We start from the raw sequence: 19,427 nt of genomic DNA on the forward strand, positions 1-19,427 counted from the left end.
TCGAAGTCAATATTTGGAATAGCTCTTTACATTACAGCACTGTTTCCAGCAAAAAATTTTGCGATTAAAATTTTTGCAGTGTTTTTTTATTCCATGTCTTCCTGAAAACAGCCGACCTGTTTCAAGACTTTCGTTATTTTTTTTTAATAGCTTACAATTATTTCACTGCTTTTAAAAGAATTTAATATAAAGGAGAATGACTTTGTAAATTCGTCGACTAGAAAAATGTTATCAAATAAAAAGTTTTTTTTTAATTTTTGCTTAACAATTACTAATTATATTGATATAGTAACAATTATTAAATTGCTACTTTCCGATTTAAACATGCTTGTTTATTATAGAGTTATTAGAGATATATAGTTTATTACATTTTATATAAACCGGTATTATAAAATTTGTGTTTAAACCTTGAAAGTTCTCAATTTCAGTTTTTCGAAATCGTCTCCAGTAAAATGTCAAAAATCGTAGCAGTAAAAAGTTTTAAGAATAAAAATGGAGCATTCAATTTTTGACCGATTGAAATTTTACAAAAAAAAAAAAAATTCTCGGCTTCCAAAATCAAATCTAATTTTAATGAAGATTTTATAAAAATTTTAAAAAAATGTACAGCAAAATTAAATATTAACGGAAAATTTTTTAAAAAGGGCTATTTTTTTTAAAGTTCTTAATCTTAATTTTCTAAATATGAAAAATATTTGAAAATATTAGTTATTGCACAATTTAGATGCAATTATTGCAAAACAAAGCAAATTTGATCCAAACTATCATCAAAAAGAAATTTTTCCTTAAACGAGGTAACATTGTAGTTTTCACCTAATTTAAGAGCTAAATAGTTTTAAAAGCATCAAATACGTATACGCAGTCTTTTAAACCGCAACTATCTATTCCTGATGCGAAAGTATGCTAAACGTTTTGATCTTGAAACTTCGGCTAAACATACAGCCTAGAAAGTGCTTTAAATTAATGATTTTACTATCTTTGTAGATTGATACATATCACCTTGTAATTATTTTAATAAAGCCAACTTTTATGAAAAATCAATGAATATAACTGAGTGTAACTATGAATTTGACAATAATGAATACTCATTTACGAATTGAGGACTCAATTTTTCCTGCATATGCAAAGGAAAGAGACAATAACTGAATAAAATTAATATTAATTAAAAATATTGTATATAATATTTAACTCTTTTTGAAAAAAATATTGAATACGATAGGATAAACAGTTTTCATTTTGGTATTCCATTGGTCATTTTAAACATACTTAAAACAATTCAAACGGCAAAATATTTTTTCCAGCTAACATTCTGCAGCAATTCATCGTTAAATACAACTGAAAAAGTACTCTAGTGAATGGTTTATATTGATACAAGTATATATGCGTTTAAAGAAATTTTTGGATGTTTCATCTTTGCTGATGGCATAGAGCAATTAAATATCGATAAAATGTATGACTTCATTCTATTACATTTCTGATCAAATTAGCTCAATTTTCACGAAAGAGGCTAAACAAAAACTAGGAAAAACGCTTGGGATCTTGGTAAGCTCAACAGCAAAATTATTACCGACTAAAACTCTTGAACCTTCAATGATAAAATAGTTCCTTAATGGACTTTCTAGGTTATTTAAATAGAAAAAAAAAAGTAAGCAGCAATTCAATCACAGCAATTAAAAAAGTCCTCAAAGAAATGACCGAAAAACAGAATTCGTACCTATTGCCGATAACCGAGTTGTTTATTGCTCGAAAGATATTTTTGAAAAATATAAATTGGGACAATTTATGATGACGCCTATGATTGTCCTGAATTCTATCTTAAAATTGTATATATATCTATTATTTGTTCCTATATTTAATAAGAATCTTGAATTGTCCTTATATTATAAAATAGTGCTCATTATCAAAAAATGACTAGGCGTAATTGTTTTTTGAAAGTTAATTTAGAAAATCCTCTTTTCAAGTTTTTCCAGTTTAATAATCACTGTAAATGAATATTAAAAAGATTTTACGCAAAATGCATCTTATTTTTAAGTAGAAACTAGTTTATTTTTATCTGATCTTTTTATTATTAACAGGAGATTCCTCGAACACCAAATTCACTCATTCATTAGTGTTTAGAAAATGTGATTTTAACGATGTCCTTTATATATGATCTTCACATATAAATTAATTTTAAAATTTAATATCTGAAACTTTTTAATATGACTCATTCCAGTGACGAATTTAACCTTTTGTGTCCCTAAGCATGGGCGTTCTAACTCAGTAAATTACCTTTACCTCATATTTTTAGCTTAGAATATTAATGCTTTATTTTAGGTTACATTTTTATTTTAGCAGCTTTGTGAAGGTATCCTTATTTTTAATTATTTATAGTAAACCACGACTGCGCGGTCTTGACGTTTGTATTATTTAAGCGGAGGCTCAGTTTTAGTAAATTTATCCAAGATTTATGTGAACGTAAGGAAACGGATAAGAATTGACTATTTGTATTTGATACACTATCAATATATTCTAATAGTTCATGAAATTTCTTCTATCAAATTCGTAAAAAAACGTTTCTATTGATCAGCTTGCAGTCTAATGTAATAGTTTAACCTCTCGAATCAAAAAATAGAAATAAATTATTCCAAAATATACCAGTTTTAATAATGCATCATTCTTCAACCCAATATAAAAAGACCGAAACTCGATGGAAACAATGAATTCGAACCGAAATTAAACAGAATACCGAGAAATACCCGACTTCACAAAAGAAAATGTGTGTGAAATCTATGAGTGCGTCTTGGTAAAGAATATAAATGCTTAAATAGTATGAATTTGTTTTATCACCAATGACGATTAAGGGAAAAAAAATGCGCCAAATGAAAGTCAATCCGGGAATTCAACAATATAAAGAAAAATAATGAATATAATGTATTTTAGAGGACTGGGTTTGGCTTTAGTCGATGGTATTTTTTAACTAAGGGAATTAGAATCTATGAATGGCGCTTATTTATCACAGTGGCCATAGAAATGCAAAAAGCATATATCCACAATTAAAGCTGTAATTCAAAATACTCACATGACGGTATAAACTGCTTTCATACAGTCTAGGAAGCTTACACAGTATGCAACTACTTACCTTCATCAATGTTCTTTTGCATGAAATTTTGTAATTATTCACTTTATGATTAAAATTCACTGTCAAATAAAAGCATATTTACAACAGGACAATTGAAAATAATTGGGACATTATAACTAGTACCGAAATTTTGCGAGACTAAAATCATACTAAGAAGCGACCAAGTTATGTAAAAAAATATGTTGCGTCATTATGTCTCCTAAAACTTTTGAAAATAAATTTGTCGAAGATTAGATTTAAATTGATTATTCTATCTTTTAAAATAACGCATAATTACAGAAAGTGCTAGAGAACAGTCTAGAATAAATATCATTTGAAACTAGTGATCTAATGACATTTTTTTAAGCATCTAATCAAAAATTTCAGAAATACAAAATTACAAAATACACTAATAAACAAAAAACCTATTGTTTTCAGTAAAATATCATCTAATAATCTTGGCTAAAATAAATATAGAAACAATAGAAAAAGTATAAAAACTATTAAGTAAGCAAATATAAATTATATTTAATATTTATATGATGACGTAAAAACAATAAAACTAAGTCAAAATTAAAACAGAAGTAACAATGTTTTGAATATTTTGATGGATTATCCGCCATTTATTTCATATTCTCCGAAATTCCACTTTATCAAAATTCTTTCTGAATTTATTATTAATCCGACAATAATTTGCATTAAACAAGAGGAAAAATGTTACAAGCTTTACCAGGAAACAAAATTTAAAAATATGCGTATATATTTTTGCTTATGCTTTTAATTCGTCTTTGGGTTCTAACAAAATCTGTCAGTTTTTCAAAAACTATTTAACGACTGCATTCCAAAATAATGCTATTCTCCGATTCGGAGTCATATACTTTGATACAGTCTAACAACGACTTGACTTTCATAAATAGCAGAAATGGTTTCAAGCCAAGTAATCACTAAATGCTCATAAATTGGAACCAAATATCAAATTGATTTAAAAAATTCCACAAATTATCGAATTTTAAAAATATTATGTATTTAACAGCAACAAAAATCGTACCAATCAATTTTTTTACATTCTTGAATAAGAAGTAAGCAAACCGAATTTATTGCAATTATTAGAAAGTTCATGCTCGACATTTTGGAGAATCCCCCACATTTCATACTTCTAGTCCGATGAAATCCTTTTTGAACTCGTATAACCCAAAAATACTTAAAGCCAAATGAAAAAAAAATTCGCGTGAAGTTTGTAAATCAAGTTTATTAATTTATATCAACTTTTATTCAAAATCCGTTAACTGAAGTTTGAGGACAAAGAAACAATTATAAAATATAGCGAGTTCCATATATCGAATCTGATACATAATTGGCGCTCTTACAGTGCAGATCCGTACTCGATTTCGACTGAACCCTGTTTAATGCTTGACCGTCTTTTGTGACATTCTCACGCAATAACTCAAAAAATAATCTATATAAATTAAATTTGGTATATGACCTTGTAATTCTGTGTCAAAGTGTAGTTTCAAACGTCTAAATAAAAGCCATTTAAAATGCATACTCGGGTTTATTCATTATACGACGAATCACAAAACGCCCATAAACAAATCCTGGGAATAAAGACATTAAACACACGTGGCAGGTCTAACCTGTCCCAAGGTGTAGTATTAATGCGGTTTAAGGAAAGAAATCACCCCCACATATTACAGAATATGTGAAAATTTCAAGCACACAAGCCAATTAATCTATTGCATTCTTAATTCATTGTTAAATCATCCGATGATTATTGCAATTGGACCACATAATTATGACCGAAAATCAATTAAAAATTTTGCACGCTACATAAACAAGACAATTTTATATTTAAGAAAAGAGTACGCCATCTAAGGCCTTTTATAAGGCCATACTTCTAAATTTACAAATAACTTTCTGTCGGGATTGGACCTAAAACATGTTATCCGCCTATCTAAAGCTTTTTAGTGCAATTAGGCAACAACGATTTCAGCAGACTCTTGCGTAAGAAAATTCCCCAAAACAAAACCGATACCGCCTTCCCATTTCGGTAGATACTAGTAAATGCTTTTTTTATATAGTAACTACTTGAAATATTTTTTTTTTATTAGTCAAGTGCACTTATATATTTGGCCAATCCATCACAAAAAAAAAATGAAATTTGAATAAAACTTACATTGATGTAGAGATGAATGGATGAAATGATGAATCCACAAAATGATGTAGAGATGAATGGATGAAATAAGTCGACAAAATGATGCCACTTGTCTGAAAGAATAAGTTTTATTAATAAAAACAAATGCCAGTGACTGGGTATAAGTATTAAAAAAACATTTATAAAAATAATAAAACACATTAATAAAACTAAAGACATTTAAGAAGTGGCAGCTACTTTCAATACAATACTGAAGAAAAAATAACGAAGAAAAATGGATACAAAATGCTATGGATTAAGACATAACAGCATGCAGTGGGCATTTTTAGGCTTCTCGTTTCATAGTTTTAGACAAAAGCAAATGATCAATTCAGCTTAACATTTTAATACTTATTTTTCCTTCACTCATTCTATGAAAATGTAATTTTATGTTTATTTTAATTATGAAAACATTTGGAAATAAACATTATTCAAGCTGATGCCCAGTTCTTTACGAATATTAGAAAAACAAATTGAGCATAATGAAGCAAATAGAAAACAGAGCAATTCTATTTGTGAAGGAATTAATAATTGTCATTTATATTCTAAAGAATTCGTAATATTTAACTAATTTAGCAACTAGGCAAATAATATCGTTTTAATAAACCCCTTCAATGACGCCTCTTATTTTCGCATCGAATTACTGAATTTTTAATTTTAAATCCATAATTAAGTTAAAGTAATGAATTTAAAATGCAAAAAATCACCTAAAAATGCCGCAATATGTCAAAGTTTCTAATATTATTATAGGAATTAAAATAATTTCTGTCCCAGGTAGGATATGCCTCCTCTAATTAGCTAAATAAATTCGTACGTCAAGGAGTTAAAGCTCTCATCTCAGTCCACCGGCCTAATCCGGAATTCTACTACTAAATACATAGGATGTTGGTTGGAATCTCATTTCGAACCTGCAGTCCTCTAGTCACATACTTAAAAATCATCCATAAATTGATTAATCTATTTTTACAAAACTGTTCTATTTTCATTAAGTTTCTTTTGCAGTCCTCTTTTCTTACATTTTGCATTCACTTTAATGTAACATTTAAAACTAGAAAATTTCAGAGTGATATATTATCAAATTCCTTTACCATAAACCGTTAAAAAAAAAAAAAGAAAGTCTGGAAGTTATTTTATATTAACTTAAAACTGAAAACGAACAAAAAAATGTCAACCTATAAAAGAAATAAATTAAAGCATGACAAATAGGGTACTGGTTAGGTGCATGTCTAAGTTTTTAAAAATGATAAATTGCACGCTAACATAAAATCAAAAGTGGTAAACGGCACGTCGCACAAAAAAAAAAAAAAAAAAAAAAAAATCAAAACTGTATATATTATGCGTTTAATGATACATCTGTAATTTTATTTTTTTACTATTACTTAAAGTATTTTTTTTTCAAATAACAGATTTTTATTTTCAAAAATGTAAGGTATTTAAATTTGACATAGATGTAAAAAAAAATTACAATACATTTTATATAAAGATGCGTACTTCCATAAATACTTAAAAACTTTCCAAAAACGTCCTTCTGTTCTTTTTAAAAAATTTAATTTAAACAAAATATTGACAAAATTTAAACAAAATATTGAAAAATATAATTTTTAAAAGAATAAATTACCTAATGCAATCGCTTACAGGCGATTTTCTATTTTCGAAAAAATTTCAGTCATTTCTTTGCACAGAGGATTTCGGAGAATTTTTTAAAAATTATTTTTCGGATTTAGCCCAAACCTCATCTCTGAATAACGTTACTTGATCCAAGAATTATCCATATACTTATGGAAATCTGGTCTAAATTAATATACACTAATTTTTACATACTGCGACAATGCATGCTAAGACGAACAAAACACAATATCGGAGAATTTTATACTAACGTATCCATGTTACGTACGAATATGAACGCTCGCGACTTAAAAGCGAAATAAACGTCAAAAGATTTCACACTGCTCTTCAAATAACATCTGCCGTTCTGAATAAAAAAGGGAAGAACATAGCAGGCAGCCAGAAAGCTCCAGGTGCCACTCCATGAAATATGAAAGATAAAACAACTCCTAGCCAGACTGAAAAATTCAGAGTAAAGTTCAATTTTGACTTCTGTATACCGCTCCTAAGCAATATCTAGTCATAACATCTCGTATACTTACAGATAAGGGTGAATTCTGGATTGGGCAAAAGTAATGCATAAATACTCACTTTAATACATAGTTTCGCTTGTATTTTTATGACTTAATTGTCCCCTCCCTTGATTCATCTGCGCGAGGTTTGTATAAAGTAAATATAATTTCATGAAACTTCTAATCGGCAGATCCCATCGCTATTTATCTCAGGCCAACTTTTTTTTAAAACAATTTGACAGGCGCAGATGAAAAAAAAGGGTTCGATTTGCAGAAGTTTTGACTTTATTATTCATGAGATTCGAGCCAAACTTCCCGTCAAGAAATGTTACGATTAGTAGGCGTTGGAATTACTTTTGCCAATGCTGCTGCTGGAAGAGATTACAGAAAAGACTAAATAAATGAGGCAACTGCAGACTATTGTTCTAAATAATTTCAACCATTCGGTCTTTCACATTTAACATCTATTTTGGAAATCTTCAAAGTTTTTAAGAAAATGTACAAACAGAATATTTCAGCTGATAGAAATGATTAAAAAAATTTGTCGAATTAATCGAAATATGATTTTAAAAAACGCGGCTATTTACTGAAGTATTTAATCTCAATTGCATTGGTAAATAGGCAATCATACTCTGTGTATAAAGAAAATTGAGAAAGGGAATTCATTAAACTTAATGCTTTAAACACGACATTTCAATAAATTGCTTGCTTATAATATATGCGAATAAGGGGTAATATTCAAATGTAGGACAAAAAGAAAGTTGTAATGCAATAAATGAAATCAAGTTATTGAGCTTTTATTTTTAAATTTTAATTCGAAACGAAGTAATTTTACCTATAATATTTATGAATTAATAAAATCTGCTTATACAACAAATGCCTTTATTTAATCAAATTCGTGGGGCTGTTTACATGTCTCCTTTTACTTACATGTCTACATTATACTTGACATTTCGATGCACTACTCCACTAAAACGAAGCTTTTTAGAAGTCCACTGAGAAATTACTTTCAAAAACAAATATTGCAAAAAAATTATGAATACTTTGCTCCAGAAAACAAGTCGCGGTAAAAGTGTGCCCTTTGCTGAGCCAACAATACCATGTCGCCAATAAATATGGCGGACAAAATAAACAAATACTTCCGCGGAACAGTTACGGTTACCATTTCCCGCCATATAATTAGGACTTTTTACTGATAAGTATTTTTTCCAGACTGCCCGGTGCCTTCCACAAATCTGTAGAAGGCACCGGGCAGAATTTTAACTAAAAAAAACATCCTACGGCTTCGCTAGCAGCGCGAGCGGGAACCTAGTAGCTTCACTAGCACATGGAACATAAGGACTGAGGATAACAGGAACAGTACATAACCAAAGGAAAAGAAAAAACGGAGAAATAAGCAATCGGAACATTCTCCATGCAAAATTTCAATGATCCTTTTCCCAACTTCATCAACTCGTAAAAATATATTCCACTCACCCTTCATCCATTCTGCCGGTTCGATATCAAACCATTATCCATATAAAATTTCAAACAAGCATCCTTTCCGAACTTCATCAAATCTTAATTATATATATATTTCGCTCCCCTTCATCCATTCTGCAGGTTCGAAATACTGTCTTCCATCCCATTTACTTCACATCTATTCTTGCACAATTGCCATCATAAATTATGAAGGGAACCAACCGTTAGAACACCAAAAGAATAACTATAACTGCGAAGAATTCCATTGCAGCTGTCTTTTAAAGTGAGAATACAGACGATTTCATAAAGTAGGAATTCAGACGATTTTTAAAGCGCATACTGACAATTAAAAATTACAAAAGAATAAATATTTTCTGTTCGTATTCACATTAAAAAAAGAAAGAAAATAACTTTTAATTATAAGCTTAACTTTAATAAACTTTTAATTATAATAAAAAACAAAATTAAAATCGTTAATCGATATTTCTTTAATATTTTTAATTTGACATTTTTCAAAATATAGTTGTAGTTCATGTACAACTCAACCATTGCAAAAAGTAATAAAAACAGCATTAGGGTTGCTGGAAGAGCGTTCCAATGGGTTGCCATATTGGTGACAAACTCAGGGGCACACTATTCTTCACTTCATCCCATGTCGCAAAATTGGGAAAATATTAAAGTTTCGAATATCATTTCTAGTGACAACGTAAAACTCGCGTACAACATTCTTTTAAGATTCTGAATAAACAATTTTAAATACAGACGTCATTCATTTTCATATGAATCGTTTCATTAAAGATTGTTTTAAAAATCTGGTCATTTAAAGAGGTCAAGTATAAACATGCATTTGATTCATTCACATCAATAAATAGTAGAAGTTGATTCTAAAAGCCGAATAAGTTTCTAGTCATTTCCGTAACTTGGAAATCGAAATAAAAGTAAATTACTAAAACGATTATCTACTTAAGTTGTAAAATTTACATCACTATCCAATAAAATAATTTTTTTGTAAGAGACGTTGTATGCAATAGATGTTGCATTTAATGGTCGTTGGTTTATATAGTCAAGAAAAATGGTATTCTTACCCTTAATATTTTTCAATTTTGCGACCTGCAGATATTTGGCTAAAAGTGATCCCATTAAAAAAGAAAAATGAGATGTTCTTGTCATAAAATATCTGTATAAGGTAAAACAGCAAATATCAATAAATTGTCGGCATGCAAAAAATGTTACAAATTTACAAGAACATTTTATACTGTAATAGAGATGGCCTTTTCGCTTCTACAATTATTTTAGCTGTATACCGATGACACGAGTAAAGTTTGTTATGCAAATATATAGTTTATTCATCACGAATATGTTATCTTTTTTGGTGGAAATTCTTAGAAACCTTTGAATTGTAATTCATATATAATTAGATGCTACATTTGCACATATATATATGCAAGCGATTGCTTTAGACATACTGATTATCTTTCATATCATTACACTTTAATTATTCATTTTTATTAACCAACAGAAAAATGATTCATCCAGCCGATTGTACTGAAATCTACAGAAATGTATTTTAAGAAATTCTAATGAATTACAAATCTTTAGTGAATAATTTCATAATGTTTCTAAATGAAACTATTTAGCCTACCTACTACTTTTTGGTACTCCATCTCACTGCAAATTTTTCAATTCAATATACTTACATAACAATCTAAACAAATATGCTTTTGCTATTCTAAAAGTGCTATAAAACTCAATTTCAATTCCATTCCAAAATACAATAAGCGGGGGGGGGACAGAAAAAGAAAATGTATAATTCACCAAGTTCAAATACATATACAGATTAATTGGTTTGTATATTTTTACACAGGCAAAAACGAAAAAAAAAATTCCTAGCATATTGAGACCTGGCAACAAATACTAAGAAATAAAATAAGTATGACTAATTGAACAATAAAACGAATAATAAACAAAATATTTTGAATTACATAAAAGAAAAAACATTACGAAAAAGAATTGAAATGTGTCGCCTGAGATCAAAATGCATTTCACAACGTCAAAATTTGATTAATTTTTTTAATAAAATTTCATATTTTTTCATTTATGATGATACGAGTATAAATATTAAATGCACTAATATATGCCGTAAGGGACTCCAATGGGAATCTTCCGAGTTCCCCCCCCCTAAAAATTATTAATAGTCTGACACACAATTTTCAGGTTATTTTAATTTCGTAGGACAAATTACACAAATTTCGTACAGTTTAAAAAATAACCAAGATATCTTTAAAATGTAATTATATCCCGATTACATATATTTTTTAAAGAAACTAAACATCAAAATAGAGAAGAATTTAACTCATTTTCATATAATTATAAGATAGAAACGATAACAAAGAAATCGCATCTGAAAATAATTGATAAAAACAGCCATTCACTCATAATATTGAATGGTAATTGTTTTATTTTTCATCTGATGTACTCGGATATGAAAATTTGCGTTAAATGGAATTTAATTATTATCGTCAATACTGTGTTACAAGAGCGCTTGGCTTTAATCATGAGTATGCTCTCGAATATGAAAGTATAATGTATATCAGAAAAGGCGACAAAGTAAAACTAAACATCACGACTTCAGGATTTTTGACAACTGATAAATTAATTAACAGAAAATTATGGAACAATAATTTAATGAAAAATAAATGACAATATTTCACCTATCTTTGAAGATTCAAAGAGTGCCATTTAAAAAAATACCATATTTTTTTCTTTTTTCTAAAAATTGAGAAATTTTAAAAGAGCTTAACACGATTTTTAGTACAGTAATTGTATATAATCACAAATGATCAGCATATCATGTCAAGTATAAAGTATTTCAAATTAAATATCTAATGGCGTGCATATAAATACAATAAAATAAATGCATCAATAAAACTGATGATTTTCCTCTCTAACGATAAATATTTTATTTCAAATTCCGATTATTTCCAATAATTATAAAATTACTACATTTAAATTAATTTTGTTACATTTAATTTTTAATAATAAAAGTAGTCAAACATGGGTTTTAACATAATAAGCTTAATGTCTTTCTTTGAAAGACGTACAGTCGTTCTTTACTGTCCATGCAAGAATAATTTCTCCAATACCTATTAATTACACATTTTTAGTCTTAAATTACATCTAGCAATAAAAATTGCATTCAGTTATAAAAATTATTAAATAATCAATACATCAAACACTTCTGTATCCGATACTTATTAAAAAAATCGCAAAATTAAACAGCGTTATAGCAACCATCAAAGAACTAAGACTAGAAAAATGTTAAAACTTACCAAATACGCATGCAAGAGAACGTCAAGATGGCCGATAATCTAGAAGTTCGAAGATGCCATTTTTTTTCTTTGTCCGATATTTTAACGAAATCCACAGAAGATTAAATTAATCTTGATGTCCCTTGATTGTTTCAATTGATAATTAAAGGCATATTTCTTGCAATCCTTAGGAAATTAAAAATTCTTGAAAAGAATCGTATAGCAATTGCAAATTGAATCGGAATCTAATAAACGAATATCTGTGACACTTCTCCCACCACCACGACATAACAAAAGGATTAAAAATGCGAAAGCAAAGTGTAATGCGCAGACAATATGTTAATCAGAATTTTGACGTCACAGTTTCCAGAAACTTCTTTACAAATTCAGCAAATGGTTTTCAAGGATGATAAAACATAATGAAATCTGCATCACATATTATCCAATCGGGAACGAGTGATGTTTTCAAAGAATAATTTCTAATAACCGTCTGGTTTTTTTGCATAAATGTTTTTTTTAATCAAATTAAATGTTTATCACCTATTTGAATGTAGAACAAACTTCTGAGTTAGATTCTCGTCGGTTTGGCGAAATTTGTTTTCAAAAGCGTGGCCAAAATATCTTTCTGCATTTCATTTTATGAAGAATTTTTGTGTTTGATAAAAAATCGTTTTCAAGTTCACGATATTTTAAACTTAATTAGGAAATATAATCCGTTCTAATAATTATTAAAATTTAATAAAACACAACATTTCAGTTCAGATCAAATTCATATGTTAGACAAATAAATAAATAAAGAAAATTCGGGATTAATCGCTGAATTTTTTTGTTTTAATAACTACGCAATTGAATTTCGGGGTGGATACTAGCACAGCCCACCTCTTGGCGCTTTTTTGAATTCTTGCCAAACGAGTGGTGATAACCTTGCCAATGTGGCAAGCTAGACGGATTTCTTTATTTTTATTTTATTTTTTATTATATTTATTTCATTGTATTTATTTCTTTTATTTATTATATTTTTTATTTATTTTTATTTATTATATTTATTTTTTATTATATTTTATTTATTATTATTTCTGGCCTTCAAGTATCATTTCTTAATTGAAAAATAATAATAAATATTCAATTAGTAGTCAACTTGGTGAGATTTCAAATAAGTCGCCAACAGGTGGGCCCTTCTAGGATTTTACCGAATTTCGTATAACAAGAATTTGCTATATTTCTTATTAAAATAAGAGAGTTTATCTTTGTATCACTTAATTACTAATCATCTTTCAACTTTACATAAAATTCATAAAATTTTCAGATGTGAATAAATATATATATCAGACCGATTGAACCTAATTTAATATTTTAACCTTGCATCGTAATTTGCGATTGCATATATTAATCTTACAAATAGTTCAGTTATGAAATTAATTCGTACATGAAAGCAAAGAAAATCAAGACGAGGGATGCATTTTTAATTGAGATCGTTTAGTTAGAATAACACCTATACAAATAATCCTTCCAAATCATAACAATGTTAAAACAACAGTCTGCCGGCGTCCTTGCATAGGGGTAGCGCATCTTCCCCGTAATCTGGGCGTCCTGGGTTCGAATCCCCGCTCGGACATGGTTGTTCTTCATCTGTGTTCTATCTGTAACGTGTGTGAATGCACCCCCCTGTAAAAAGGGGTTGTGCAAACGAATGTGTGAGTTTCATCTTCATATGAGCTAGAAGTCAGACTTCTGCCCTCGGGTGCTCAGGGGTTTTTACCCTCAGAAGCTACTGCACCTCCTTTCGTGGTAACGCGGACACGACATCATCTTCAACAACTATCTGATTTTCCATGTTGGAAAAATGCGGTTTAAAAATAATTTTCATACGAGTTCGGGACCCATTAAAATTATCAACAGGAGTCAGATGTCTAAAAGCTTTAAAGAGTACAACAACGCACAGAAATAATAAAAGGAATTCGATTATAGATATTATTATGCGCTATTTTATTGCTTTAAAATTTCTTATAATATCTATCAACAAATACAAAATCTATTAAAATGACTTTTTATTAAATCTTTGCTGATTGTAGTAATACAAATTTTAATTAATTTTCTTTTTTTTCGGAATTTTATTTTACATCACAATTAGGGATTGCAATACCGGTATGCCGAATACCGGCATTTTGAGCCATTTGAACAAATTTGTAATACCGGTATTCACTAGTTTAAATACCGATTTTTCGGTATTTATTAGAATTTTTTTAAATTGTCTCCACTGCTTGTTCAGGGATCGCCAACATAGCAAAATAGTATAAGTTTTTGTTTTTATGTCTCCCTAACGGGCGAAATTAATTAGCTAATTAATGGCTTAATTAATTGCTTAAATCTAAATGAGCGAAACATGGATTATCCCTGAAAGACGATACTGTATCCATAACGACTCAGGGGGCAGCAATTATGAAAAAAGTTGGAAAGTTGATTGGTGCAAATCAGCAATTGTGTTATGCTCATGGAATTCAATTAGGAGTAATAGATGTATTATATCGAAAAAAAAAGAAAGAAAGAACAGAAGAATTCAAATAATGTGGATATAGAAAATTCGGATTCCAAATTTGAAGAGAGTAAGAGTGAGTGATATCGACCATGAAGATAATAACAATGTAATTGTTGAAGAAGATATTGCTAATAAGAATGAAATATTTACCCATCAAGAATGCCTTCCTATAATTTATAAAGTTAGAAAAATTGATGAGATATTTAAACGTTTCCCTATAAAAAATGACATATTACTAAAATATATACTAATTGAAAATAAAACAGAATATATGTTAATATTAGATTCTAAAACACGTTGGAACAGTTTACTCCAAATGATGGAACGATTTTTGAAACTGAGAAATTCAATCCAAAAAGCAATGATCGACTTAAACATGTAAATTAATTTTTCAGAGAGTGAATTCGACTTAATATCCAGAACTATATCAGCTCTACTTCCAATAAAACTGACTATTGAGGCATTATGTCGGAGAGATTCTAATATATTAACAGCTAATGCAACAATAAATTTCAAGTTGCAGTCACTGAAAGAACAGCGCACATCACTATTTGAAGAATTATCTATTACATTGAAAAATCGCACAGAAGAAAAGCATACCGAAATAGAAAATGTCTTATGGTATTTACATAATTATAATGATTTTAAAAATGAAAATGAAAAAGAAAAGAAAATGACCAATTCAAATCTGATTAAGTTTAGAGTAAATTTTCTTAAAACTTTTTACCCACAACCCTATCCACATTCAGAAGAATTCGGTTCAATTATCTAAGATTATGATGTCACTACTGTCGATAGTGAAAAGGAATTGTCTCTTGAACAAAAATTAGAATTAGCGATAAATAAAAAAATTTCAACGAACCAAAATACAATACAGAAATCAGCTATATCCAAAACCATCCGACGAGAAATCGATTTATTTGAAGATGAGGGATTTAGAGGTAAATACTTAGGAAAAGTATATTGCGCATTGCTAACAGTACCACCAACTAGCGTGCATTATGTTTTTTAAGATCAGATTTCAAAAAGTTGTAATAGTACTCCAGACTGAATAGTGATATTTACACTTTCTTGTGATTTAAATAAATAAGATGTTTCTTTACTTTTTGGCGATTATATACTGTTATAATTTATAAGTTAAAAATTATTTTTTGTGATATTTACACTCTCTAACAAAACTGGCAAATAAAACAAAGAAACACCTGTGTTTTCTTTCTTTTTCTAAATTTTCTAATACCGGTATTAAAACCGGTATCCTGGTATTAAGATTTAAAAAATACCGAATAATGGTATTGCAATCCCTAATTATAATTAAGAGATAGAAAAGAAAGGATAATCTAATTAAATAGGTGGTCCGAATATTTGGTTTGGGCCGTGGCAGCTGTGTATGCTTTATGAGTTCATATTGAGTAACAGTTAAAAATACACAATGCAAACAAAGCAAATTCGAACATAATGCAATCCAAATAAAAACTCTTTGTATTCCATTTTGTGTGTGTGTGTGTGACTAAAATATCATTTGCTGTGTACACACACACTGTTTGCTGTGTTCAAAGGATTTCATTATTGTGCATGGAATTCAATAAAGAATTTTACGAAAATGAAAACATATTAGATGTAAAATATATTACTTGCTTTAAGTTTTTCTTTTTAAATGTGGTATTCAAATGACTGTTTAATAGCACTTAAAATTACTTATTTTTTAAAATTATTAAAAAATCAGAATTCTATATTAATTATTTCAAATAGTGCATAATTAAACTAACATATTAAAATTAAATCCCAACTACAATTTCTTTAGTTTTAATTATTTTTCCTCTTGTATTCATTTCAGTCAATTTTGTTTAGTAAGGCAAATAAAGTTTTAATTATGACCTCGTCAGCTTCGAATCAACCGTATTTCTTCAAACAGGAAGCTGCATTTTAAAGGGAATCTCTATTGCAAAGTAATAGAGCATAATTCTTCTTTGAGAACTATAACATTTTAAGTTCTTTTTTATCGATAAAAATTACACATAAAGATTGAAAACTGATAAATAATTCACCAATTAACACCAATTGCAATTTCGATTGATTGCAATTAAGTCAACAATTACTATTTTTATTTATGAACTAGCCGCCTTTGGCGAGCAGCCGGTTCGCCAATCTTAATGTTCTTTTATAATTTTAATAATTATATATTTTACGCTATTCCTATTTTAATAGATTCTTCATCAAAATATTAAAGCTTCAAATTTTGATAGTCATATAATTCACTCATAATATTATAAAGGCCTTCAGTTATCACGTAATATGTATAAGTCTCATTTTCTGTTAGCTCCCGTAGAATTTATGCTTTAAATTAAAGTGGAAAGAATTAATCTGCAATTAATATAATAATATTTTTTACTGAAACAAAGCACTTTTTTATAATATAATTACTGATAACAGAGTCACTGAGCGTTTAAACTTTAGGGCACTAAAGAATATCTTTCTTAATTTATGTAATATCTCAAGAATTTGTCAACAAAATTTCCTCAGATTCATCATGAACGGATCGATTCATTAACAATGTTTAATTTTAAATGCATCAAACAATAAGAAAATAAAATGAATCGTTTAAAATAATCGGTCGAAAACAGGTTTAAAAAACTACTTAAAAAACGATGTACTACTTAAAATTATAAGCATATGCAAATAATATATAACTAACATAAATACAATTTAATTACAAAAGCATGAAACTAACCTAAAAATAATTTAAATCAAGAATCATCCGTTGATAATATTGTCAACAATCAGAACGCAATGCGCATGCGTGAATTTTCAACGCCAGTTACGGTAACGCAAATGCGTGAATTTTTCTACGCCAGTTGGGGTAACGCTATACAGATTAGAAATTTTTAATTTCCTTTATTCTGTATTTAGAAATTATTCTGTACTTTATTCTGTAATTAAATTATTTGGAATTACCACAAAAACTAACATTTTTTACTTTAAATCTTTGAATTAAAACACCAAATACGAGTTTTATTCTTTAACTAGTTTATTAACTCTTAAAATAGAATTTCAACGAAATCATTTCAGGTATGCAGATAATACTTAAATCCCACTTCCAAAAAGACGGAGTGTGATTTCACGTCATGAATTTAAAATATTTCTACAGATTCAAATGATACTGATGAGTCGGAACCAGAAATTTTTATGACCACGTGATATTTGCAAGAACTTTTTATTCCAAGTAGAATGTTTTGAAATTTTTATAAAAACATTGTAATTTTTTTTCCTACCAGACTTCTAGATCGCGGTTAAATATTGAAAGTATAGTAAAATTCTCAGATGAAACATTAATTATGAGAAAAATGAATTCTGTACAAATTTCTGTAGCATTTCCATAATTATGATACAAAAGAAATTTACATGAATATTTCAGTAGAATGCCTTTTGGGACCCTTCAATAAAGGCGACTCTTGCATTTCAAATGACATTCCAACAGAAAAAAAGTTACATCTAAATCTCAGAATTAAAAACCCCTGGAATATCCTTAAAAGCATATAGATTACAATTTTTCAACATTTTTGAATTAAATTCATACATTCAAAAGCAGAATTCCATTTCCAAATATTAAGGAATGAACTCTCCAATGAAAGCAATTCAATCTTATTAGTCGAAATGAATATTTGGATATATTAACATAGTCGCAAACATATTTTGAGTATTGTTTATATACATTTATTAACACTTTCAATAAAATAGTAAGCCTATATAAGAAATTGAAATGCAAAGCAGATGATATAGATAGTATTTACAATATCGTATTATTGTAGGTTAAAAGAAATAAATATGCAGGCGTTACTCATTCTAAAATTATAAACAGATTAACTCATTCAAAAAGTTGAGATTCTTAGAAACAAGATAGTTTACGTCTGAAATTCATACATTGTTAATCTTAATGATCCCGTATAGTTTAAGCAGTCATTGCAAGAATAATTAATCAAAAGAACATTTATAAATTAAAAATCGTCCGCAACCATGAAATTAAATGTTTTTAGTTGAAAATTCAATAGAAACTCATTTTATTATAATCGAATCACAAATTTGCATTTTGGAAATAATTTATCAAAACATGCAATACAAAAACCTTAAACAAGTAGCACAACATTCTGTTTTTTACTTGGATAATTCGATTCTCAAATATACTCATTAAAGTTTAATTTTGATAACATTATCGATTTCAAAACTTTTTTTATACGTATTATCTACGTGTACTATGAAAAGATTTTGAAATTTATTTACTTACATTGAATTGTAAACTTTTTGTGACAAATCAAATAAATATACGATAGTCGCTTATAAACAATTCCAAGGAAAAGGTTGAAAAGTGGGAAACGATAAAGTGACGAAATAGCATTTGCATACTAGAATGTCAGGTTATTCTAAAAAGATTCTGGCGTGAAATATCAGCAAATGGAAGTAAAGGTTACAGATTTTATATGATAAAATGATAATAATTTTCCTGTAATTGAGTTTAAAAAAATATTTGCCTCAGAATTAGATGAATCTGAATTACTTGCAAAAATTGCTTCAAATATTCTCTGAAAGCAGAACTATTTGATCAAAGATTTTTTTTATTATAGTGTTTGATTATAAAGTCTAAGTTTCGCGAAAAAAATACCCCCCCCCTTTCATGATATAGAAAGTTGCCAGATGAAAATTCAACATTTTAAAGTAATTC

General features: G+C 28.4%; 1 protein-coding gene across 3 annotated transcripts in view; it reads right to left on the reverse strand.

Annotated features, from left to right (window-relative positions):
• Nucleotides 1-12,642, reverse strand: part of LOC129959560 (sterol O-acyltransferase 1-like) — a 112,336-nt gene extending 99,694 nt beyond the window's left edge. For 2 of the 3 annotated variants that reach the window (XR_008783456.1, XM_056072471.1), the window contains exons 1-3: nt 12,199-12,642; nt 9,955-10,046; nt 5,274-5,365 (exon numbers count right to left, since the gene is read on the reverse strand). Coding sequence is in view for 2 of the 3 variants with exons in the window: in XM_056072471.1 (XP_055928446.1) it covers nt 5,274-5,365; nt 9,955-10,039 (177 nt within the window). In the remaining variant the exon portion in view is untranslated. The remainder of the gene's footprint in view (nt 1-5,273; nt 5,366-9,954; nt 10,047-12,198) is intronic. The other variant, XM_056072470.1, reaches the window with a different exon arrangement.
• Nucleotides 12,643-19,427: the final 6,785 nt, after the last annotated feature.

The sequence above is a fragment of the Argiope bruennichi genome, chromosome X1, assembly GCF_947563725.1.
Source record: "Argiope bruennichi chromosome X1, qqArgBrue1.1, whole genome shotgun sequence".
NCBI classification, from domain to species: Eukaryota; Metazoa; Arthropoda; class Arachnida; order Araneae; family Araneidae; genus Argiope; species Argiope bruennichi.